Below are 26,804 nucleotides of genomic sequence, written 5' to 3'. Positions count from 1 at the left end.
GGGCGGTGAAGGAAACCTGCATGTGTCTAATTTCAACGAAATTCTTCTCGAAATTCCAACCCGCATTGGAGCAGCGTGGTGGTGGATACTCCAAAACCTTCTCCTCAAAGGTAGAGGAGGCCTTAGCCCAACAGTGGGAAACTTACAGGCTGTTAATGTAATGTAATGTGGAGATATTAAAATTTGACAGTTCATTCATTAACCTATATATCAGGGGAATATTACATAAAAGGATAAAATAAGAAGTTATCAAAGTAGTTCAGAAAGTGACGGATCATTTTAAATTATGAATACTATTACGTTAGTAGCGAATCCGTTAGCGAAAATCAATTTGTTTTCCACAGTTTTTTATACCCGTCCGAATGTTACAGGAAACTTTTTTAATGACTATAACTGAACTTCTTATCTACGTCTAGACGTTCAAGCTGTCTACATATTGGTAGTATTGATTGGTCAATGTGTGAACACTTACTTCAAAATGTCTTTTATAAACCAATCGTGTTTGTACACGCGGTTCATAAGAATATTTTCATTGGTTCTAAATAACGAACGATAGAAGGAATATGATGAAGACTAAGTTTTCTTTTTGTTCTTCAAACTTGGATTAATTTTCAATATGACTGTGTACTTTGACTTTAAATCAACAATCTGACCGTTTTATGTCATTTCTCACAAACGTCGTAGGATTTTTCTATACACTATGTTTTTATTACATTCTTAATATAAGTGACGGTAAACGATTGAATGAGAACAGACCTTATGTAGAAATACAATAAGTTCAAAATACTTTATACGATTTGCACGCTTGTGTTATTTGGAAGGCGTTGAATAGTTTTATTTGACGAGGAAAAGCCTTCCGGAGTCACAGCCTTTTGTCCGGTTTTGGTCTTATATTTCGAAGATATTTCTTTTATCAACAATAACATATATCAACATATTTGTTATTTGAACGCCTACAGGATTATATATGTGTAAATAAATAAACTTCAATAGTTTAATTATTTCTCTGAATGAAAAATCGTAAGAAATTGATTCCGTATAAACGAATGATTAATCGAAAATACATTTTTCATCATATCCTTGTTTGAATGAAAATAAATACGGAAAAACATAGTTATGTTGGCTCAAGGTGTGAGAACATTGCAAGTAAATGCTTGATCAGCATGAAGATAAATTCACACGATTGTCGCCCTGTCGATATATTGCATTCATTCTGGGAATCTCGCATCTTGGGTGATATATTCATTTTATATTACAAAAAAAGAAAAATTTACTAGTAACTATTAAATATTTGTCGTGGAAATTGTCACACCCTTGATTTTGAAGAAAGCCGCCATTTTATATACCGAAATCGAGCGAGCAACCTTAACTGCCCACTACAAACTGTAATACCAAGCTTTAGAGTATGTTATTTGTCAAGCCTATTTAACCATTAGGGTTGTCACCAATGATAAAATTGTTTGATAATTATATTGCATTAAAAATATAAACTCTATCAAAATATATGGATGTCCGATATTTTTTTGACAACTCAATTACCAAATTTAAACATCAGCAAACATTCGAAATCACAAAAATACTTTTAATATATATTTGTGAAAATACTCACTTTGATGGTAAAGTTCCCTCTTTAAAATTCCCTCTCTTTCTCTTTTATAACTTTTAAAACAATATTCCAGAACCGTGAAATTCGATAATATTATTATATAAAAAATATAATATATTTTAATTCAATGTTTTTCGCCACGGTGAATCTGTAAATCTTATTCTCGTCTTAAGAATTAACAGGCTTCATTTAAAAGTTTCCTGCGATTTAAACTTAAGAGAAACGGCCTCGTATTAAGAAGGCGAGTGAGATTAAAAGAAGGTCCTGAATATTTATTGCTTTAGCTCAATTTGCAAGATATTAATCCTGTTCGAATTAAAGAAACCATTAAAACTGTGAACAACGAAACGCGCTCTAATTTAAAACATCTTCATTTCGTTCTATGAACAAAAATGAGCGGAGTGATACTTTTGTAGTAGATGATGATTTTCCGTTCGCTCAAATTACATTATTTTACATACATTAACAACCTGTAAATTTCCCATTGCTGGGCTAAGGCCTCCTCTCCCTTTGAGGAGAAGGTTTGAAGCATATTTCACCACGCTGCTCCAATACCGGTTAGTGGATACACATGTGGCAGAATTTCGTTGAAACACATGCAGATTTCCTCACGATGTTTTCCTTCACCACCGAGAATAACATGAATTATAAACACAAATTAAGCACATGAAAATTCAGTGGTGCTTTCCTGTTTGAATTCGTAATCATCGGTTAAGATGCACGCGTTCTAACCACAGGGCCATCTCGGCCCGCTCAAATAATTAATTAGAAAATTGTACAGAAAATGGTTAGAGTTTATTAATCGTACTACAGATTAATATACTAAAAAAATGTACAGACTTATTTGCTAATTAGCCATTTCTTTTAGACAATCCAATCGAAATGAAGACTTAAAAATAGAAAACGAGTAGGTGGAGCTTTATATATATAACTATAATAAACTATTATACATGTATACTAATATTCACAGCTTCGGTACGGTAGTATGTTTTATAGCACACCAAGAGAATGAAACGATCGCCTCATGGCTATTTCTATAGATATTGAATGTTAGTAAATAATAACAAATTGTCAAAAAAGACCCGCTGAGTTTCTTTCACCTGTTCTTCTCAGGCCAGGATATTCTCTTTATCGGACCGGTGGTAGTGGGTAGGCAAGCAATAAGTAAGTATAATGCTTCTGTATTCAATAAAGGAACTGATTTGATTTGATTTGATTTGATTTGATTTGATTTGATTTGAATATATGTATAAGATAAAATACGAAGAAATCTGTCTCTAGTCTTGAGAAAGTGATTCTTTAATAGACATTTTTAATATCGATATATATTTGGATACTTTTATAAATTATTTTATTTTATAGTGGCTGTGATTTGGACTTCGTGCACGATTAAATTAAAAAAAAAACTCTTATTGTTGTATTGCCTTTGTTACTCCTTATTACATTAGCTTTCTGTCAGTGAAAATCAATCAAAACCGATCCAACTTCTAGAGATTAGTCGGAACAAATAAACAAATAGACGGACAGACAGACACACAGACAAAAATTGAAAAAAAATATAGTTTGGTGTATGAACCGTGTATATATACATAAATAACAAAGGCATTTAGTAAAAAGCGGTTATTTTAATATTACAAACAGACACTCCAACTTTATTATACGTATAGATACAATAATTTTAATACTTAATGTTGTTATTTTATATTGGATTATCAAAACTCGACAAATGTTGTCTATTATCAATTTTATTAGTAATGGAGTGCCGTTTAGTGGCGACTAAGAACAATGTTAAAGTATTAAAAGTTTTAAAGCCTTTTTGATGAAGAAATACATACCTTTCATAGTGATCGTTAGTTAAACGGGGTTTAAGTCTTTTTTTATCAATGGCAAATGGTCCACCAGGTGGTGTCATCACCGCCCCTAGACATTGGCTATGTAATAAATTTCAACCTTTCCTCAGATCTCCACTGTGACACGAACCTTGGAAACTTCGTTATTACGTCTTTTAAGCCTGTTAGTTACACAGCTAGTTACACCGGTTACATCCTTCAATCTGAATTACAATATTGCTGTTTCGCGGTAGAATACATGATGAGTACCCAGAATGATCTACCACCTCGCACAAAGATCTACCACCTTTTAATCTTAAACTGTCAACTTGCACTCACTTAAAATAAATTAGTTTGTATTTAAATCATATATCATAATATTGAAACAGATTGACTCAACGACTTCTATCAATAATTATTTAAATAATACAGAATCAATCAAATTAGTAAATATTATTTTCGGTATCATCAAACGAGAAGTAACGATAAACTAGTAACGTGGAGTTTCGACTCTAAATTCAAAGTCAACATATCTTTAATGACGCAAGATGCTTTTAGTTTTGCTAATTGGATCGCGTTGTGTAGAAATTTCCCTGTCAAAACTTACCAACTTTTATTTGTGCTTCTGTAGGTTGGTACACTTTTGCACAACACCGCTCAATACACGTCAGCGAAAATAATTAATTACAAATATAGATGATAAAAATATATTTTCGATATTTGTTGATTTTTTATTTTGCTGGTATTCATTCAAGAAATGCAATTTGAATTTCCCGAACGATTTTTTGATTAATAATAATTATTACATAAATAATATTCAGTTTTAACTGGTATGTGTACTTTAAACAAATATGAGTACAGATTTATTGATATACATGATGATAAATTAAGAATTTTAATAATTTAACTTCACAAAAATATAATGAATTTGTATTTTTTTGCTATCCTTACTAGTATATGTCTTACGCACACAAAGACACGTTGTAAGTACGATGTTGTGCGGCACTCACACTAATGCCGAAAATTGACGTGGAGGGGCGTGCCATCGTGAATGAATCAGTATAAGGGCGCGATAAACTAGCGCGTTCGAGTTAGTTCAGAAATGTTCCGAGTGCATAGAAAGTTAGTATAATCTATTATTAAGTATCAGTAGAGGTGGTTGTAATCTAGGGCTATGTAGTTTAAGCTGTTATAAACTTCACAAACTAGTTATCAAATGTTTGCCTGAAACTTTATATGGATGTCTCTTTATATGACAGCGTTTAATAGTTGTGCGTTATAATAGGCTTAAGTCATCTTATATATTAATAGCGTAAACCGATATGATTGTATATAAAAATATTAAATTTTTGAGAGCGTAAAAACATTACTGGCCGGTTAGAGAGCGGTACTACTATTTGATATTAAAATATTGATTTAATGGTTTCATCATTTTGGCGCCAAATGTAGATACGTGACTTGCAGTTTACAATGAAATGAAATCAAAGCAAAACTTGTCATAGGTTTCGAAATTCTTAAAAAATATTTTGAATAAACACGAAGTTTTAAGGGACGCTAGTTGATAAAGAGTTGTGGAGAGTTTGATGTCACACGCTATCATATGCAGAGCCGAGATGGCCCAGTGGTTAGAACGCGTGCATCTTAACCGATGATTTCGGGTTCAAACCCAGGTAGGCACCACTGAAATTTCATGTGCTTAATTTGTGTTTATAATTCATCTCGTGCTCGGCGGTGAAGGAAAACATCGTGAGGAAACCTGCATGTGTCTAATTTCAACGAAATTCAGCCACATGTGTATTCCGCCAACCCGCATTGGAGCAGCGTGGTGGAATATGCTCCAAACCTTCTCCTCAAAGGGAGAGGAGGCCTTTATCCCAGCAGTGGGACATTTACGGGCTGCTTATGTTTATGTTATGCTATCATATGTCTGAAGAGTTTAATAATTTAAATATAGTTTAAAATTTACACGAAAAATTACATTGAAATCTATTTAGGTCCACTCTGTGACCTGAACCAACCAACCTGATCTGAACCAGCTTTCGCCGGCGGTTTTTCCGAACCGATACGACTTGGGAACCTTCAAGAAAAGAGCGTACTCTTTCCTGAAAGGCCGGCAACGCACCTGCAAGCCCCCGTTGTTGCAGATGTCCATGGGCGGTGGTAGTCACTTTCCATCAGGTGAGCCTCCTGCTCGTTTGCCACCTTTGACATAAAAAAAAATAATTAGGCATTATATGTTAGTACAAATAAAAAAATTACATTTCGCCGTCGAATTTTACAGAAAAAGATTCTGAGTCGTTGGAAATAATTTATCTCCCAATAGATATGGCTTGTCGCAGCAGAAAAAAATATATCGTATTTAAATAGATCTTAACCTAAGAGGAAGAACAAGGGCAATAATCAAGTAAAAAATATTAATGAGAAATGTTTAGAAGAATTTAACTCGATAAATAAGCTTTAATCCAAAATAATCCACTCGATAAAGAAAAATCTTTATAAATTGAAGTAACTTATTGAAATCTAGTTAAGATAACCACGAAGATGGCGTTAGTAATGAATATTCAGGCGCTCATTTACGAAAGTAATCTTTAAGCCGTATCTTATACGTATCTTCGGTTCTTACCCAAGGAGGTTTTACTTTTTATTTTTGTAGTTAATAAAATAATTTTATTTGCTTTAATAATTCATATTTAAAAGGAGCATCAAATGATTACTCAATATCATAGTTAAGAATAATATTATAATAATATTATTAACTGTTTCCGCCAACCCGCATTGGAGCAGCGTGGTGGAATAAGCTCCAAACCTTCTCCTCAAAGGGAGAGGAGGCCTTTATCCCAGCAGTATGAAAATTTACAGGCTGCTAATGCTAATGCTTAACTGTAACCTTATTTTACCAAACGATTTGATTGCAACATGTTGCGCATTTGATTTTATCTAGTCAAAGTCAAAAATCTTTATTCAATATAGAAGTGTTTACACTTGCTTATTGATTGTCAAAAATCTACCATCTACCACCGGTTCGGAATTTAGTACCTCGGACCTGAGAAGAACCGGCGAAAGAAACTTAGCGGGATATATATATATATATTTTTTATCTACATCGGTATTTGTTGAATTTTAATTATTTTATAATTAACAGCGGAAACGAAGCTGATGTATATATTGTGCTCTAATTGTCATTTAATTGTATGTATCCCTAAAATAAATATAAAAATGATATAAAAAAATATAAAATATAAAAAAAAATGACACTAAATGTTAGCTTATAACAAATATTTCTGTTAATACAAGTTTCAGCAGCGGCTTCACTTACTATGTGATTGTGCATGTTTTAAGTACTTACATACCTATATTGTCTTTTCTCTACACAATGGTTAGCAACGCAAGATCTGTTAAGTACTTAAGACGTGAAAACTACACAAAATAAAATTACACTTAATAAATAACATTTTAGCGCTCCTAAAGAAAACTTAAAACTTACGGGTAGCGTATCAAAATCCATCCCGTGCTGAAAAAGATATACGGAACACACATAAACCCGTTCAAAGTGAATTAGTTACTTTATTTTATATCGTTTATGATTATAACGTTGAAGAAGTTAAGACAAAAATAAGCAAATTGTATTGTTTACATTAAGAAAGATAAAAGATTCAATCTTTATTGTGAGCTTGTTAAAAATAATCTTTGAGTTTTGAAGGAAATACAACTAGCCACCAGGGAGCAGTTGACACAGATAAAGTAGTGGGGTCGCAGTGTAAAATCGAGCAAAGTGGTGGACTATTAAGGTGTCTTCTTCGTGGAAGTAGTGATGTGCAGTCGAGTTTATCGATACTCGTATAAAAATTTGTACGAATATATGAATGAAATATATTTATTAGTTTGCCTTTTTATTTCCCTTGCTGCTGTGGTGGATGCATATGTGGAATAATTTAAAGTGACAAATGCAGGTTTCCTTACGATGTTTTCCTTTAACGCAGAATATGTGATAAAATATGAACATAAATTAAGCTTTTGAAAATCTTGTAGTAAATACTCGCGAATGAACCCTCAATCTTTGGTTAGTATCTTTTAATCTCTGGGCCATCCCATCACATGAAAACTCAAGTGTAATGAGATTGACATAGACAATATAATAAACACCTTATGAAGGGCTAACTAATGATATTGAAATAAACTCAATTCAAATTCCTTTGTTCAATATTCAAGAAGCATTGCACTTACTTTGATAGCCAAATTAAACACTACCACCGGTTCGGAAAAGAAAATACCCTGACCTGAGAAGAACCGGCGAAAGATACTCAGCGGTCATTTTTTTGTCAATTTTATTATTTACGTAATATATTCAACTTAATATATTAAATACAATTCATGAAAAGCCAGGAGGCGATCGTTTCATTCCCAAGGTGTGCTATTAATCATAAACTTACTAATTGTATAATAACTTTTCTCACACAAGCGTTCCTTTTAGGCATTTCAGGCATTTTGAATTATATTATTATATTGTGATAAATAAATATTAAATCATATTTATCGATATAAAACTTACCATCACTAAAATGCATTTTCGCACAATGGTCTCGGGTTAGACGCAAATAGGTGGGGAGAGCAAACAAAGTGCTAGCGATGTTCACATCTCTATTAGACTGTTGATAGCCGTCTCATAGAGGAATGGAGATATCGGCTATAGATATATGGCAGAATTAAATTCTAGTTGAAATGCGTTATTATTTGCGGAAGATGTTGTTTATTGTTATGAATACTTTATTTGTTTGATCTTAGACTAGTTGCCTCAAATGTGTGAAACTTAGAAAAACTCTGAAGTATGACTTCATATTTAGTTATTACTTGTGTATCAAAAGGGTTAGATTGTACATTTGTGTTCCTTGGTAATGTTTATTATACAATATTTGCATTGTATAGAAGACGTAGTGTTAGATCGTAGAAAGTTTTTATTAATTTTTTTATCATTATTTGTTTTTATTTTATTTCATTTTATTTTGAGGGAATATACATTTTATTTATATTATATTGTATTAAGAATGATGTATCAAAAACCCTATTGGATTTATCCGTACATCGGTATCGTTGTCAACACTTGTAGACTTAAAACTATATACAAATATATTATAAAAACAAAATAAAATATGATAGAAACTAAAAGCAGGTACATAGCAAATAAATAATAATATAATTATATAAGATTTTAAATTAACATGGTTATTTTTATTATGTTATAATTCTATTTTTATAATGTTATAATTAGTTGTTTATTTTTTTTTCCATAAAACAGCGATAAGTGATTTGTCGCTGTGACTATTCATTTGCCGGCTTAGAACAACATCGTTTAGTATAGCGTATACAGGTGTTCCGTGTGTTGTATTAATTATTTTATATTTGCAAAATATACATCGAGTTTTTTCTTGATGTTTATTACATTTATTTCCAGTTTTAAATTGTATGGCGGACTGTTTAATAATGCTGGTATAAGGTATTCTAAAGTTCATATGGTTAATATGCGATATTGATATTTATTGGAGAATATATAACTGGTAATACAGAAATCAATTAAAAAAATGTCTAACGGATTGATAAAAGCCTATTTTCAAACAACAATTTTGTATTTGTTTTTCCAGTCTATTTCTTTTATCATACAATCCAATATAATATTTTTGCATAAGGCTTCTGGTGTGTATCACAGATCCTATGGCAATGAATTGATCGTATAGTCGTAAAAGTGCCGGAATCGGTGCTCGAAGGTGATCATTTACGTATTGTAGTATCATTCTATCATTCTAACATCTTCCTTTTTGTTGGTTACCTTTGGTAAGAATATATTGTTCAAAAAAGTTCTATGTTTTTTGAGCATCTTTCACCATTCCTTGTAGTTTAAGTGTAGTTATATGTCCTTGCAAGTATAAATGAAATTTTAACATTAATATTAATTTGACAATTATTCGTTTGTATTCTTGGTTAAATTTTACATAATTACTAATTTAAAGCGATGTCCACAAAATATTTAACAAAACTTCGCTCTGTCATTATTCCGTTATTTAACAACAATTTCCTACAAAGAATAAATTTTATTCAATTCCCAACTTTCACGGAATAAAACTTCGGTATTCATCATTTACATTAATTCTAGAATTGTGGACGATTCTGAATGACAAAAGGATCTAGAATTAGGGTACCTGGACTCATTTAAATTTCATATCAAAGTTGCATCTCGCCTCTATTATACGAACTTGTGGGACTTAAATTAGAGAAAAATAAATTGCTGAGGTTCCGTGGAGATTTCAAGCGAAGGACTTTGTTATTTTTATAAAAAGTATATTCAATTTAAATTAAATATAATAGTGTTGGTAGTTGTCAGTTGATTTCAATTATACAGAGTAATGTTTGTATGATACGTATGTATAGAATTTAAGGGATCGAACCCACCTGCATGACCAAGCGAAGCGCATCATGACATCATCTGTAAAGCTACGGCCACACGAGTGCGGTTAAGGAGAATCTGGTTGTTGTGTCAGCGTGCGTGTTGTTAAGGGCTCTGTCTATTCATATTTTGTTTATGATGTCGTATGCTTGGATGTTTGTCCAATTTTTATTAAATGGGAATTCTTTAATTTTATAGTTTTTTTAAGGGTTCAGGTAAGTTAAATGTATATATTCAAGTGTCAAGATTTTTCAGGGTCAACTTGACGTAGTAAAAACCCGTGAATGTTCCACTATTGGATAATGCATCATCTCCACTTAAGGATGATACTTTATAGCTTACATCCACGTTACTTTACGTGGACTGGAGGTATCCGTGAGGCAGATTTTCATTTAACGCACATTATATTTCAAAATCTTAGGTTCCACATACGTGTTTAATTATAAAATGGAGCCATAAAGACTATTAATTCTTTAAACTTCCGTAAAGAAATTTCCTTAACTAAAATACTCGTTGAGCTATAAATTTAAAATTCATGGGAAACAATGCATTTCTATCCGAGTTTCCCTAGCTTTGCGAAGTTGAATGAAAATAGTGACATTCTATTTCAAGTGAATTTAAGTTAGAGATTCTACGTGAATACTTTTTCACACTTTGTCTGTACAATGTATGTAGCGCCTCGAAGTGAGATACTGCTGATGTAAAAAATGTATTGGTGGGGGATGTGGACCGACTCGTATATTGGGACGACATCCCTCACACGGTCTCATATGTAAGACATGTCTCCGCTGCCGCTCGCCACATTCTTTTGTTTGCAACTAACAAGGAGAATGTTACACCTCCTTTATACATTCAATGAAAATGTCTTACTTATATAATCAAAAATTCATGATAGTTTTCATTTATCTATATTAATGGTATTAAGCTAGAGAGTTTTTTGAGCACACTAATCTAAGATATACTAGACGAATATGAAAAAAAAATTGCTTTTTATATATTATTTATTTAAATAAGTTATCTATACATATAATAAAATTGGATTGTTTGTTTGTAATATTATGTGGCGAGTGCACAATGCGTCTAAACGCAGCACAAACATCACCTGATCAACTGCGTCATTGATCAGGTGTTGTTGCAGTGGTCTGATCTATGTCGTCACACTTGTGGATACACCCCTTCGGCAATATGGTCGCTTGCGCATCTATTGTCCTCGCAGCGACGTCACACGCTTGACCACACCCCCAGCAAGATGGCCGCATGCATCGCTTTTGTTTTCGCCTAGGAGGAGGTCCCAAAAGTGGCAAGCACGCGTGGTGGTCATCGTGAGCGGGGGAATGCCTATATAAGCGCTGTTGTTGTTGTTTATTTTTAATTAATTAATTATTTCAATTATTTTTACTGTACGCTCTAATGTAAACATTGTTGACTTGTCACAATAAATGATTCTTAAAGTCTGCCGGAGTTTTTAATTGGTGGTTAAGCTACTACGCGCTTCAATTAAAATAACCGCTTTTACTAAATGCGTATGTTATTTTGGTATATGTACATATATATTTTGTTCATAATTTCTAGAAACAATAATATGTTCGGTCACAAATATGGCTCACATTTGGTCACACATTTTTAATCTAGTCTGAACTCACCATTAGACTTCAATATGGCATCCTAATAACATTTGCATGAGCTAATCGAGGCGGCCTTGTATATATGTTTCAATTAAGCAATACGAATAATCTTAACTAGTAAATATTTGTACTGACATTGTCTTTACTGTAAGACCTAATTTGATGTCAAAGTATATCTTAGGTTTTTAAATATAGAAATGCCCTATTAAAAATTTAAAGCTCATGTCAAGAAATCATTGATAAATAAGGTATATTATTCAATGCAAGATTATAAAAAGGTAAAAAAGCGTGAAGAATTTATTGATTTCCACGCAGAATTTATAAAAAAAAATATTAGTAATTTCCTTATTTAATTTGGGGCATTTAAAAAATATAACAATGCCCCAAATTAATTAAGGAAATTACAAAAGTCATCTAATAAAGTTATCTTATTTGTATACCATATAATTGTAACTGTTATCAATATCTCGCCCCCATAATATGCCCATAAAAATGGTTTTTTCTAGCAATACATTCTCAGTGGAAGCCTGGATCCTAGAGGTTGACTATTGTACAATCCCATATATCAGAACATTCATAAGTCATAATCTCGCTCCTGATTATTTTCAGGTCATGTCGAATACACCGTCCACTCGGATAATTTATGCACACACATGACGCAACTTAACGTCTATCGTAAAAATAGTCTTCCTGGTAACGATTAGATAAGGTGCGAATGGTCGGCCGGGCAGAAGACGGCCATCGCAGCAGCATGTGTGGGAATCTTAGACAACCTCGTCAAGCAAGGGTTCCGCTCTGAAAGTGTCCACTGCCTAATAGAAAAACAAAGAGCGCCGTCCCTCGATTTGGTGGACCTGTGGCAGTTTTTTTTAGACTGGTTTATTTATATGTTAGTATGTTTTATACACAAATTGAGCATATCAAAATTCAGTCGTGCTTGTCTAAATTGTTCGAATCATTGGTGGTGTACTAATTACAATAGTGAATTATCAATTACCGTACAAGATAAATATTTATACAGACTGTTTATCTTCGTTTCAGCGTTTTTATTGAAGATTTACAGTTTCCGACATCTGATTTCCTATTGGGAGTCGAGAGTGACACATTTATTCATTTATTCTACGTAAACAAAAGTCTGTACCAAAATGTATCCGTCAAGACTACTTTGTAAAGATTTATCACACGAAGAAATTGTTTCGACGTAAAAATCGTTTGATATCGCATTAACAGGAGTTAGTGTTACAGCTCAAAGCTTAATGTGACTTTGGATGAAAATCATTAAACTACACTCGATATAAATTAACTAGATAAGATAAAGGGACGTAGTTTGATGTAATCTATGAGTGTCCTCGAGAAATGTCTGTTTTTCCGAATAAGATATGTTTGTTTTCTTTTTTTCCTTGTTTAAATTCCTTGTAAATAGGTCTTTCCTATTAAACAAGGAAAAAAAGAAATTGAAGATTAATAATGCGATATTTGCTGGCTTGGATGTTCCGTATGCAGTTTTCCAAGTATATTTGCCAAATCAATACAGTTCTCTTTGCACAAAATAAAAGTTAGCAATACAAAACGAATTGTCGGAAAATATTTAGAAAAGGTTGAATCGCGAGTTGTATTAAAAGATTTATATACAATTGCATTCGCAGAACCGAATCGGAGAATAAAATGTTGGTAGTGCATCTGAAAACGACCGTACTGTCTTCTATATTTAAATTACGTTGAGTTTAGTGCAATGTATTAAAAAGTTAATATTTTTTATGGATTGTTTCGATTAGTCTATAGATATTAGAAAATATTATCATATATCAATTATATCATTTACAGTATTTTAACATACCAAGTATTTATGTTTACTTTGTCGCTTCCAGTATTAGTATTAAATTAATGATCTCTGACAAACCCTAACAAGAGTATACAATTAGAGTCACGAACGCGGTGCATTGTTTCGTTTTATCTCGTTAGCCGCTAAGATTTACAGCTTCAAATGACGTGATGTTTCAAGAAAAAGGTGAAAGAAATGTCCCTTTTAGAAAACAAAAAATTACGTAAGGAAAATTCTGTGGTGACGGTAATTATGACTCCATCTTGTTTTATATGGTTAGAAATGAACATAATAATTACTCGTGTTTATCTTTTAATTAATCTATGAAAAATGTTTTTTTAATTATTTAGAAATTTATCAAATTATTCAGAACACACACACACACACATAACATAAGTAATAATAGTTATACATTATAATATATAAAACACATGAAAAAATAAAATTAATTTAATTTTTTAAGTGATGTTTAATAATGAAGTTCGTTTATAGTAAAGAGATAAGTTTTACCCGCAGCTACGCTTTTTTTAGTTATAAAGAGATAATAAAAGAAAATACTTTAGGAACTAAAAGATACAAAATTTATAGAACTATTTTTTTATGATTTATTTTGTCTATATCATATACTATAAATAATCTCACTGTTCACTCCGTCATTGTCATTTATCATTCACTTGAATTATTGTTCACGAAACTAGAACACAATCTGTTGTGATATCCTCTTTCCAATAAAAAATACATTGATTTCATCGCTTAACATGAAACTTTTACTCGCTGCGTCATACAAATATGTCCAATCTACGGTAAATAAATCCATACCACATCCGAGGACACTAATAAATTGGAACAGAAAAATAAATATGTCTAATGCAGTCTGTTTGACGCAGAGGACGGTGGATTACGAATTCTAAAATTCAAAAGCGATACTGCAAAAAGAAAAAAAGTATGCATTCCGTCACAGACAGCTTGGTTAACAAATATTTTTCGATGTCAAGAAACTCTACTATTTATTCGATTTGGGCCTAGAAGTATTAAATTATGGGCAAAGCTTTGTATGTTGTGCTGCTGTTAGACGGATCTTTTAGATCCATGTTTATCATTAGACTAAGCTTGCTGAACATTATGCAGAAAGTATATTGACGTAGCATATATAAATTACAATGGACCTAACATTGAGACAAAGCAAAAATCTAAGAACGTTTTTTAAATGACCTACGTCGAAATATATCTGGGTTTATCGTTAAATATAGGTCCTGATGGTCCATAAACTCGTACGAAATTGCTAAGAATTCAAGAAAAATATCGAAAATGTACTGAAAATATACATGTATAAACTCTCTTATTACTCATTTAACCTTAATTATTATAAAAATACTTAATTATTTAAATCTTGCCATGTTATAAAAGAATGAACGAAATGTCGGGTTGGTTCGTTGTTCGGTCAGAAGACTGTTTAATGAAATCACTAGATATTGTAAGTCATGGCATACCGTATAGTTCAGCAAGCATATTCCTGTAGCAAACTTGCAAACAACAGCTGTTGTAGTATCTTCCCTATCAGCTGATGTAACAGATGTAATCCGGGATAATTTTGCTCTTACTCTAAGGATCATCTTGGAAACCAGGATGACCATGTTGATCATTTAATAATGTTTTAAAAATAATATTAAAACCGTGAAAGATTCATAAATTAAACTGCTTGAATGTGACAGTATATTTTACATCTTTATTAAATTGAATATTATTTAAACTACACACATTATTAATAAGGGGAATTATTTCGTACAGATATCATATACTTGAAGAAAGCATTCAAACAATTAGTATTATACGAAAAAGCTGACTCAACAAAAAAAAAAAACCCTTAACATATCAGAGTTGATTTTTTTATTTCAAGGCTTACGTTAATATCACACTGGCTTGGATTGAATATTTTTGAAACAAAAATAATATATAATTACATCTTAATTCATGACAAAACTTAACTTACGAATCCAAAGCGATTTATAGTATCATACAAAAATATTTCTTTCGAAGACGCTTCAAGATAAATAAGTTTCGAAAGTAAAATGAATATTTTACCATAATTTCCACTTCTGATTACAATCTTTTCATAATTTTCATCATTACAAAGCATGCGAATTTGTTTGGCTTCATCATTTTGAATAATCAAATTTATTGCGTTCAACTTAATTACGTAAACGTTTTTGCTTTGGTGATTAAATACATTGACGGAAATGTATATTTTTGCTTTTTGGCTTTAGATTTAGAATCTAAAGCCAAAAAGCAATGTTTGTGTAATGGAAAATAACTTCAACTGCTTCGTTGGTTGAACGACTGTAGACCATGAGGTCCTAGGATCAAATGTTCTGTCGGGTAAACATGTATATTTTTATACCATAGGTAGACGGACTTGCAAATAGGCTGATGGTGGACATCGCTGTATTATATTATATCCCTTGTGTCTATAGTTCCGCTTGCTCTGATCTTTCTAACCGGAACGCCACAATACAAAGTACTGCTGTTTAGCGGTAGGTTTGAGTTGGTGGGAATACCCAGACTGGCTTGCACAAAGTCCTTCCAGGTCCTTCCAAGTCCTTACAGGTCATTTAATCCAAATAGTGGTAAAAACGTACTCGCAAGAGTGCAACAGACTTAATGTAAAACAAATATTTCTTTATTGCGGTAATTTAATTATAGCTAAGAAGTGAACATGTATTTATTGCACTTTTTACATACTTTAACTATGATCTCAAAACTTAACTCCTGTTTACTTAGGTTTTTTGCATCTCTTTCACGTGTTTTAGATAAGAAAGAGAGATACACACTCGCGGTGATTTTAGTGCAAGGACAAAGTCTTGGTTCGGATTGTTTGCGTTTCAGCGGTTTATGGAGGCAGATAATGGGTGTATAGCAACAGCAGATGGGTCTTGATTAGAGCCATTACAACAGCGTTTATAGTTCTCCGCTAAGTTTAAAAGAGTTCTCTATTATATTATAACACTACCTTACTAATACATGTTGTATGGCATTGTTACACAATACTTAGTCTTTGTTTCTTATCTTAAATTACTGATGACATAAGAATATGTGTTTAATTATTCATAGTATTATTATTACGGATTTGACATATTTATTTTATAGTAATTAATCTTACAGATTCAGTATTTATTATATTGAAGGATTTGTTGATTGAGCGTAGTGCTGACTTTCCACGCCCTTTATCTTCGAGTACATTAGTTTTCTGATTGTTTCTCATAATGTTCGTAAGGTGTTTTCGGAGTTGTTTTAGAAGAAATAATAATAATATTAACTACTAATGAATAAAGACGCAGACATATAATAATTGGAAGAGATTTAATTTTATATTCATTAAAAATATATATAATATTGATAGGTTTTATTTATTAAAAAAATTGTTTAATCTACAATTATCATATTTCATTGAAGACATACGTAACAACAGAAGTGGACTACTAATACTGGTAAATTTCACAATTTTCAGTAAAATCAACCAATAAGTGGGTTAATTTTACTAAAATTTAACAAGCAAGCATCAAGAGTGGTCGTATTGTGCAGTATACAAATTAGCAACAGTTGAAGATGTAATATCTACCGCTATTTATTAATATTATTTTCTTTCAGACCTGTTTCATAAATATAATTTGCAAGATGAGCTTAATTCGATAATATTAAATGTACAATAGCGATCCCGTTTATAAAAGGAAAAGTTGCAAATTCTAAAACAGCAATTTATCAATAAATATAAAGATGACGCAAGGCCATGAATACAAATTATGACAATGGAGTCATCGGTGTGAACATTATGAATATTTGCGTGTACACCAAATGAAAATATTTAAAAATAAAATGAAAAAGCAACAAGTATAATATATTGATTTGTTCACATCAAATATAAGTCTGCTAATGTATTTGCGCGTATCCCAAAATTAAAAATATAGCTGATAGTTTTAAAATAAGTATAAGGCCGGCAACGCATCTGCAAACACCCTGTTGTTGCCTGTGTCCATGGGCGGTGGTAGTCACATTCCATCAGGTGAGCCTCCAGCTCGTTTGCCACCTATCTCATAAAAAATATTAGTCACGACTTTAAAATATTACAAGGGTATTAACTTTAAACAACTTTAACTCCGATTTTGGAACATCGTTATCTTTATTTTTTTAAAATGATCACCACATTAATAAGAATTTGTATGAATTTATTTTTATTTTATATCACTTAACTTATTTTTAACAACGAACGAACGAACAAAACTTTTATGTTTACAATACAATTTCAACGTTTAAAGAAAGTGTGAAATACTAAAGCATTCCTATTTTTATTTTAATGGCCACATTTACATAATGTCTTCGTATTCCTTCGAGATGATTCAGCCGGAGAAATTATTCCGTTGGTCTTTGTTTGAAACTTTCTTGTTTTACTCTCTACTCACAATAGATGTAGGATTCGAAATATTCAAAGTGTCCTTTTGTTTCGTAGCTGATGTATGATGACATTTCTTCAACATTTCGTCAAGTCTTTTTACTTAAGAGAACACACTTGTGGTGAAAACTTACTTTTTGATTAATAATAATGGTATAAGATACTCCAAGTTTGGCCGATATTTTATAAATTACTACATGATTATAACCAATCTTCCTTTATCATATCTGATGCCTTTTCACCAATCATTATTGTTGGTGCATTTGTGTTCCCTCTTACGATAACTGGCATTATTGACGCGTCAACTACTCTTAAATTATGTATTCCGTATACTTTTAATCTGGGGTCGACAACCGCAACTTTATCCCATGCTGGTCCCATTTTACACGTTCCTACAGGATGAAATATGGTTGTTGTGTATTGAGTAAGTAAACAAGCAAAGTAATCATAAGTACCCCAAACGTGTTGAGTACATCCTTTCACTGGTTCTCTAACAAACCTCGCACCAATATATTTGAATGTTTTTGTGTTTTCTAAACTAACAACATATCGCATACCTTCAACTAATACATCAACGTCCTCTTTGACTGTGAAAAATCTTGAGTATATCAAAGGTTGTCCATAAACAGGGTCTGTTTTATTTAATAGAATAAACCCTTTACTTTTTGGCACAAGTAAGAGCGGCCTAGCACCAATGCCATTGTAAAAAGGTAGAGGAAGAAAGTCGGTTGCCAAGTAAGTTGTGGAATCCGAGTAGAAATCTTCTACATTTCGACCATTAAAATGAATTTGAATATCGGGCACATTATCTGTGGCATACTTAGTTTTTACAAATGCTATGCTATTAAGGAGACTTGTAGAACTAATTGGTCCAGTTTTCTTATGTTTTTGCTTATAATATCTTTTGATTTTATCCAGCATCTTGGGAGCACTAATTACTGTCGATGTTTTATTAGAAATAGACATAATAAGAGCGTTTGTTGTAACATGATCTTGTAAGTTTTGACCAACGCTTAAATCCGAGAGAACAGGTATATCTAATTTTTGTAGTTCATCTTCAGGCCCTATCCCAGATAGCATTAATAGTTTTGGAGAATTTAGTGAACCACTACTGACAATTACTTCTTTTTTCGCAATTACTTCGTAACGTAGTCCGTTCTTATAATAAGTAACACCTTTGGCTACTTTCGTTTCTAAATCTATATTGATTTTTGTAACATGTGCATTCGTAATTATATGTAAATTTTTACGTTCATTTCGAATAGGTTTGATAAAAGCAACATTAGTTGATACCCTACGGCCGTCCTTGGATGTCGAAAGGCCTATATTTGTTCCGAAATTATTTTCTTCATTTAAATCTTTTACGGGTAGCCCCTTTTCTTTGAAAGCGGCAACCAGCATAACTGTATTTATATCAGTGTAAGAAAATTTTTCAACAGTCAATGGTCCATTAACTGAATGATAATATGAGTCCTTAGATGCTTGATCACGGTTATTTTCAGATTTTTTGAAATAAGGTAGGACCTAAAAACAAGAAAAACTTATTTAAACAAAAAGAAAGAAGCACAAATAGAAATACAAGAATAAGAGTAAAAAGTATAATTAACCTCGTTGTAGGTCCAGCCGTAGTTACCCATTTCGGCCCAGTTATTGTAATCATGACTATTTCCTCTCATATAGACTAGGTAGTTGATTGCACTGGATCCTCCCATAGTTTTACCGCTACAAAGAATTTGACAAAACGTCAGTTTTGTATTAATACTATACCAGTGATCCACCTCGATTATAAGATAAATATGATAATTGCGCTTAATGAGAAACTATTAAGAAAGTTTAATTATTTTATAACGTTTATACGTTTTGCATGTATGTCAAAACTAAAATATAAAATTATATTTAATTAGTTTGAATAGCAATTTTAATGTAAACATAGTTCATAGTAGCCGCAAAATTCAAATTAAAATTGTATTGTTACGTCTGTTTATCGGATCACAGAGAACGACTTTTTGGCTGCATGTAATTTGGAAACGGTGATGTCTTCTTAAGTATTCATTCGAATTACATGTATTGTGTAATTTTAATCCATATGAAATGCTCAAGGTAACTAATATGTTTACCTGAACAAGATTTAATAATGAATTGGAAATAAATATTTCGCGTGTTATATTATGTAGGTTATGCTTTATAAAGATAAATTAATTTATTAATAATATATTTGTTGTTTTAGTGAAATTAAACGTAATTATAAGTTGCATTATGTTTTATTAAATACAAGTTCGACCACAGATAACAGAGTTAAGTCAAAGATTACAGAGGACATCTAGTGATGTATTTATAAACTAGGGTTGTGAAAATCGAAAAAGAGGAAGCTATTTAAATATACTATATATATATATAAACAATGTTATTATGCATTTTTGTGACTGTTTACCTTGTCCAAGTACAAGTCTGGCCCTTTAAGGAGCGACAGGTTAATTTTTCGGGTTGTGTCGTGTACTTCCAATCGATGTTAGACCTTCCTAATGCGGTTGCAAATGCGGGAACACTTGTTACATCCGGTTCTTCGCCTCCAGCTTCTAAAAGTAGTATCTAAAATTATATCGAATTAATCATATCATTAGAAGAATGAATAACGTCATTATACTCTAATACGAGTTTATTACGATAGATTCTAACAAGAACCGAGATGACCCAGTGGTTAGAACGCGTGCATCTTAACCGATGATTTCAGGATCAAACCTAGGCAGGCACCACTGATATTCATGTGCTTAATTTGTGTTTATAATTTATCTCGTCCTCGGCGGTGAAGGAAAACATCGTGAGGAAACTTGCAAGTGTCTAATTTCAAGGAAATTCTGCCACATGTGTATTCCACCAACCCGCATTGGAGCAGCGTGGTGGAATATGTTCCAAACTTTCTCCACAAAGGGAGAGGAGGCCTTAGCCCAGCAGTGGGAAATTTACAGGCAGCTAGTGTAATGTAATATTCCAACACGAGCTACGTGCCCCCTACGTGAATTAGGCGATACGAAGAGGCTTAATTAAACTATCCTATCATTTTGTCAAAAGTTTTGCAAGATTAATCATTGTTAGCTTAAAGAGAATACGATTTGCAGGTGTTAATACAGTACGTTTTGATATCGAAGAATAATTTTTTTTTTATTAATGTTAAACTTATGTAACAGGTATATTATAACAGTAGAAAATAACACAATTTCTATTTACTTCGTTAGTTGTGAATACGAACTTCGCAACTTCGAGTTAGTTTAGTTATTTTCAATATTGGTCTATTTTGCTTTAATAGTTTCTCAATTAATATCAAAACTTTCCGAGATCCAACAGAAACTTGTTTCGATTGCAACAGTCCCAAAACTTTATAGAACTCTTTACGTGTTGTAAATTGTTGTTCTGTGGCTTGTTTTGAATGTTTTACCTTTATATTAAATAATACACTTCAATCCGACAAAGTGCATGAGAAATAGCTAGTAATTACTCAATTAGGATATTTTGTCCTTGTCGGTATTTGAACTTTCTATGAAATCTATGATAAATATATTATACATTTATAGTATCACTAGCTATCGCCCCCAGCTTTGCTCTCGTTTTAAGGCTTGGTCGTCAGGTGTCATTCTTGCATCATGCTAAAGTGGTTTGGCCGTGAAAGAGCAACATACAGACAGACAGAGTACTTTCGCATTTATAATGTCATGCAATATCAATATCATATATATGTCGGAAATGAAGTCATAATCACAACTATTGGAACGCCAGCAGGAGTTCGAGTTCAGAGTCTACGTCGTGGCAGTCCACCGGGCTGAGCTTAATTCTGCTCGGTCAGGCGGACAGTACACTTCTACAAACTGTCTCGCGTTCTATATAGACTGTACATAGTGGAAGTGAAGTGTTTTGAATAAAGAAATTAGAGCCAGTGTTGTAGTGTTGTAATTGATTGTGTCTATTAATTGTGTTCGTAATAAAATAGTAATTATTAATAAAATCTTTGATTGTCAATTGTTTGTTATTTGAACCAACACTTCTCATAAAGCTCACAGTATATAATACGAGAAATATTATGGATCAGACTATCGAAAATAGAGATAATCCGACATATATATATAATGCAATATCAGTATAGACGTTTATCAACTTATTAGTCATCAGACCGATTATCTAAATGTGGTGGAAGTCAAATGAATGAAAAGCCGGAGAACCGGGACCTTGTTTACCTCGGGAAAAACAATTGCTTATGTGAATTAAGAGCGGCTGATCATGACTGCCGATGATGATGAGAGCCGAGATGGCCCAGTGGTTAGAACGCGTGCATTTTAACTGATGATTTCGGGTTCAAACCCAGGCAGGCAGCACTGAATTTTCATGTGCTTAATTTGTGTTTATAATTCATCTCGTGCTCGGCGGTGAAGGAAAACGTCGTGAGGAAAACTGCATGTGTCTAATTTCAACGAAATTCTGCCACATGTGTATTCCGTAACCCGCATTGGAGCAGCGTAGTGGAATATGCTCTAAACCTTCTCCTCAAAGGGAGAGGAGGACTTTGGCCCAGCAGTGGGAAAATTTACAGGCGGCTAATGCTAAAAATGCTAATGATCATGATTATGACTGATTTATAAAATGTAAGTTTTCAATTATCATATCAGCTGTCTTTTTCTCCTGGTCACCTTTGTTAAAATTCTATTACGTCTCAATTTAAATTATATGTCGTGTTTGTCATTTTTACACCTTTATATTTATTTTAATTTTTAAAATATCTCTTATACTAATATCTATTATACTATTATACTAATAGCTTATCTATTATAACTATATACAAAGATAGAATGAGATAAAAAAGGTCAATGATCTGAATGAAAAACCATCAACGCAAGATATTCGTTGCGTATTAAGAATGGGCGTAGAGAGGATTTTGGCAAATATTTATTTTAGATGGGTTGAAATATCCACCAATCGTCAACTTTATCCATTCGAACCGCTTAAAGTGTCATTCTTTTAAACACACCCAAACAAATAACTATGATTATATTTACTTTCACGATTGGATAAACTCATCGCTTTAAAAATGCACGCAATATATCCATTTTTCAGCGTATCTTGCAAAATCGCGATGGGTATTTCCACTGATATAGTAAAATATCTACCATTATATGAATTTTAACCGACTTTTGACTCTAAGAGACCCACGCTAAGCTTAACTGCTATATAATTTAATACCGTGGTGTATTAAAAACAGATAATCACGCAAGAAAATTGCATAAATAGCTCAAATTAACAGTACCTACCATTTTTATATAAACAGTTGCGTACTACGAGAGAATTCGGTCAATTTTTTTATAAGCTTGTACGATACAAGCAAAAACACCGTCACCGAAACGCACTATATCTTCTAGTATAAAGTGGTAGTAGTGTTTTCAGTTAAGTTATACGAACTGTCTCAAGCAATACAACTGTTATGTATATTAACTCATTCTTTTTTTGAAATCTACGTTGGTTAATAGCCTGATTACGTATTGATTTTTATCGTAGTATTGACTTAATTACGTAACTGAATGGAATCCGGCATTTTTAATGTCATATTGTCTTTATAAACAATATATCATTTTTATTATTTACAAAGATGACATTGGACGAAATAAAAAGTGCCGAACATAATTCATTTTAATCGCTTCACTTCGTTCATGTTTCACGGCCGTTGCGTTTGTTAAAATAACAATTAAAAAAGCAAAACAAATTATAATGTCAAGAACTATAATAGCTCAGATCATAACTAAGACTATAAATGCGCAAATAAGTTTGATTGTTACTCTTTCACGTCCAGTGTCACCCTTAACCATTTAGGTGTCCCGGGCAGAAGTTATTTCGCCTTTTTATATTCGACCAGGGTCGGAATGGGAAGGTTAAAGATGCCCCTTAGAAAACATGGACCGACTCTAATGAGGGTATTGAGGTTATGTATAGGTTATCCCCTAAATTTGGTGCTCTTGCGGCTCCCTCTAACACCGGCATGGTTCACGTCTTAACTGTTCATCAAGAAAATTTTGCATACAAGTTGTCAGGGGTATAAAAAAAGGATACCTAGCCCTTAAACTCATTCCACATGCAGGTTAAATCTAGCAGATAGCTAATTATATATTTCAAACTACCTAGGTCTCGCGGTTTCATACATTCATTTGTGTAATAGGTAGCCTGTCTCACTTAGTTTCTATTATCAATTGATGTTCATACCTACCGCTCTGTTCCTTAGGATTTTTGTCAGAAAAATTCGCTAAGGATCAATGTGTTCTGCTTATTCCCTGTTGCATCGTAATTCCGATTTTTCTGATGGATTTTTTCCACTGGATTTTTTCGGGAGTTGAATTAAAAATAAAATTGAAATCCGTCGAACGAAAATAGATTTTAATTGAAAATATCTTTTATTCTCAATCTTTATCAATGGGCAAAACGTTTGGATATCATGTACGTCAAAATAAAAGCTAATTAATTGCAAGCAATACGAGAACTTAAAGTAAGTAAAAAGAACTTGGCTCGACTCCAAGTGTTTCTACTGCAAAGCGATTACAATTTGATTAACAAGCGAAAATTTGCGCTGTTTATATGTAAATAATTTTAATTGAGGTTCAAGTTTGCATAGTTTCACGATTTATTGGAGACCATTATTGTGTCTTGGTTGATGAGCCATATCCAGGGACACAGACCTATATATACCACTGTATCCATTTTATACAAATAAAATACTTTAAGTATTTTATTTTTCATTGTATGTATTCACGTTTATCTCAGTATTTAATACTCATTTTCATTTACAGATATCGTGATTTAAGAATAAATTAGAAAAGGAGTTTGTAAAATTTAATTACTGTTTTTGTAAATATCGTTAAAAAAAGTTGTCCCCTTCTTAAATAGATAAAATAATACGAAAATTATGTTTTTTTTTGTTACGTTTGAATTGTATTTATCGAAGTCCTGACATTTATAGTAAAATCTAAAGGTGATAAATTCTACCTTAGTATTCTGAGGGGAAAAGATGCTTGTTTGGGGTATTTGTATACTTATAATATACATATTATGTGCACAAGAAGGAGAATCAAAAAACAACACGTTTACCAAAATTATTACCCGTTTAAAGGGAGGTCGTGACAATAGTTATCAATTAAATGGAATAATTACATTTTCATTGATATTTCAGCAATAATTACGTAATCACGTATTGTCAATGTATTTGTTTTAGATTTCGAATTTGGTACTTTACGGAGATATCGGTTTTTGTGTGATATTAATATCATAATATTATTAAACTATATTATACCGTGTTTATTATTTGGAACGGTTTATAATATATTTAATTACTTGGAAATTAATTATTGAACTTAAGAGTGATATTTTATAGTTGTGGTTGAATTGAATTTAACATGTGTCGCCTACGCACTATGACCTATTCAAATCGAAGGAGATAGACAATTACAATAAGATAAATAGATTTACATATTCCATACGATTTGCTAATAGATCTACTGTATAATGCATTACAATTAGTTCTTGATAAATAGATATTTATTTACAATACAACAATATACCACTTGACTGTTCATAGGTATCTACTTAAGGTTTACTTCTAATGTTCTGATTAACAACGTCGCCTTCATTCGAAACGCCATTTCTTAACAAATTCATAATTAACACGAACAAAGTATACAATATTTCGACAAATACCTGTCGATTTAATTTCGAAATAGATTATAAAGATAATCTATTATAAAATCCTCCTGTGGTTGGTAATGTCTATACATTTATATAATATTCCACAATATTTATTGGTTCATTATTATTATAATTAAAATTATCACTTATAAGACATATTTAATTGAAGGAGTTATTTTAAATGAATTTAGTCTAGGCTTGTGCTTGGTTCGTTTTCATAGTATTAAAGTCTAAAATTGAGTAATAATGGATTAAGCAATATTTGTTTAAAATAATTATCAACACTATTTATATCAACAAACAAATTTCGATTTCTTGCTTACCGCCCATCTTGTCTTGAATTTTGAACCTCATAGCGATATAGTTCGCATTGTAATCAGTATTTACGATCCTAACACGATATCTAAGTAATTGTTATGATGCATAATCAACATTAAACCTATGTATACTGTTCCAGAAAGTATTAGTATGCCTATCTGAAACAAGTTTTTATATCATGTTTATGACGCCCATTCTTAATTCTTCAAAATGACAAAGTTTAGCTTTAGTTAAGGATTTGTTGTACTGTACTGGAAACTATATGGTATTTTTCTGTTTTTTTTTTTTTTAATAATACCTGCATTATAAAAAATTTAAAAGGTACTTTATTTGAGTAACCTCTTACAATTACTTTTGAATCGAGATTATGTTGTAAGTAAAGCTACCACTGTTTCGGAATGTAGATTCTATCTAGAGGAATTTAATTTGTTTATTCCATCTGAAAATCCTGATATAGTAACTAAATTTTTTCAATCATCCATATAATCTAGTTAAATATTATTCGTTACCTTATTTGTGAAGTGGCTTGAGTCAAGATTTAAATTGCATAATAATTGTTCTTCTGCAAACTTAAAAATGTTTGCAGAAGAAATATCAAAATGCTATTGACTTTGGAGGGTCGGAAACTTTGTGTTATAATTACATATATAGTGACTTACCTTCCATTCCTTTATTTCTGATAAGCGATTAGCTACAACACATCCAGCTGATCCAGCACCAACAATTATAAAGTCGTATTCTTTGATTTTTTTCTGATTTCTTCGCTCGTTTACTTTTTTCTTTTTTATCCGTAATGTATCCATGCGTAAATTTGAATTTCCAACATCAAAATATTTGGAACTTTTTAATTGATTTTGTCCATAACTTGGGTTTTTGTATATATAATCCAAAAAAGGATTTTTGAAAGAATTCGTTGAAAAATAATTCGTAAAATTTGCGTCACTTTCACTAGAAAATGGGTATGTAGATTTCGTATCTAAACGATTGAAAGTCAAATCCAAATTACTTTGGAAT

General features: G+C 31.9%; 1 protein-coding gene across 1 annotated transcript; it reads right to left on the bottom strand.

Moving 5' to 3' along the window:
- Positions 1–17,963: 17,963 nt before the first annotated feature.
- Positions 17,964–26,593, bottom strand: LOC125072583 (glucose dehydrogenase [FAD, quinone]-like). The gene is made up of 4 exons (XM_047683213.1): positions 26,450–26,593; positions 20,194–20,351; positions 19,370–19,484; positions 17,964–19,286 (listed from the first exon to the last, which is right to left on the bottom strand). Exons 1-4 carry the CDS (start codon positions 26,591–26,593, stop codon positions 17,964–17,966), a joined length of 1,740 nt encoding a protein of 579 aa, XP_047539169.1.
- Positions 26,594–26,804: the final 211 nt, after the last annotated feature.

Source organism: Vanessa atalanta, chromosome 22 (assembly GCF_905147765.1).
Source record: "Vanessa atalanta chromosome 22, ilVanAtal1.2, whole genome shotgun sequence".
Classification (NCBI taxonomy): domain Eukaryota; kingdom Metazoa; phylum Arthropoda; class Insecta; order Lepidoptera; family Nymphalidae; genus Vanessa; species Vanessa atalanta.
Note: the sequence above shows the minus strand (reverse complement) of the source record. Positions and strands in the feature narration are given on the sequence as shown.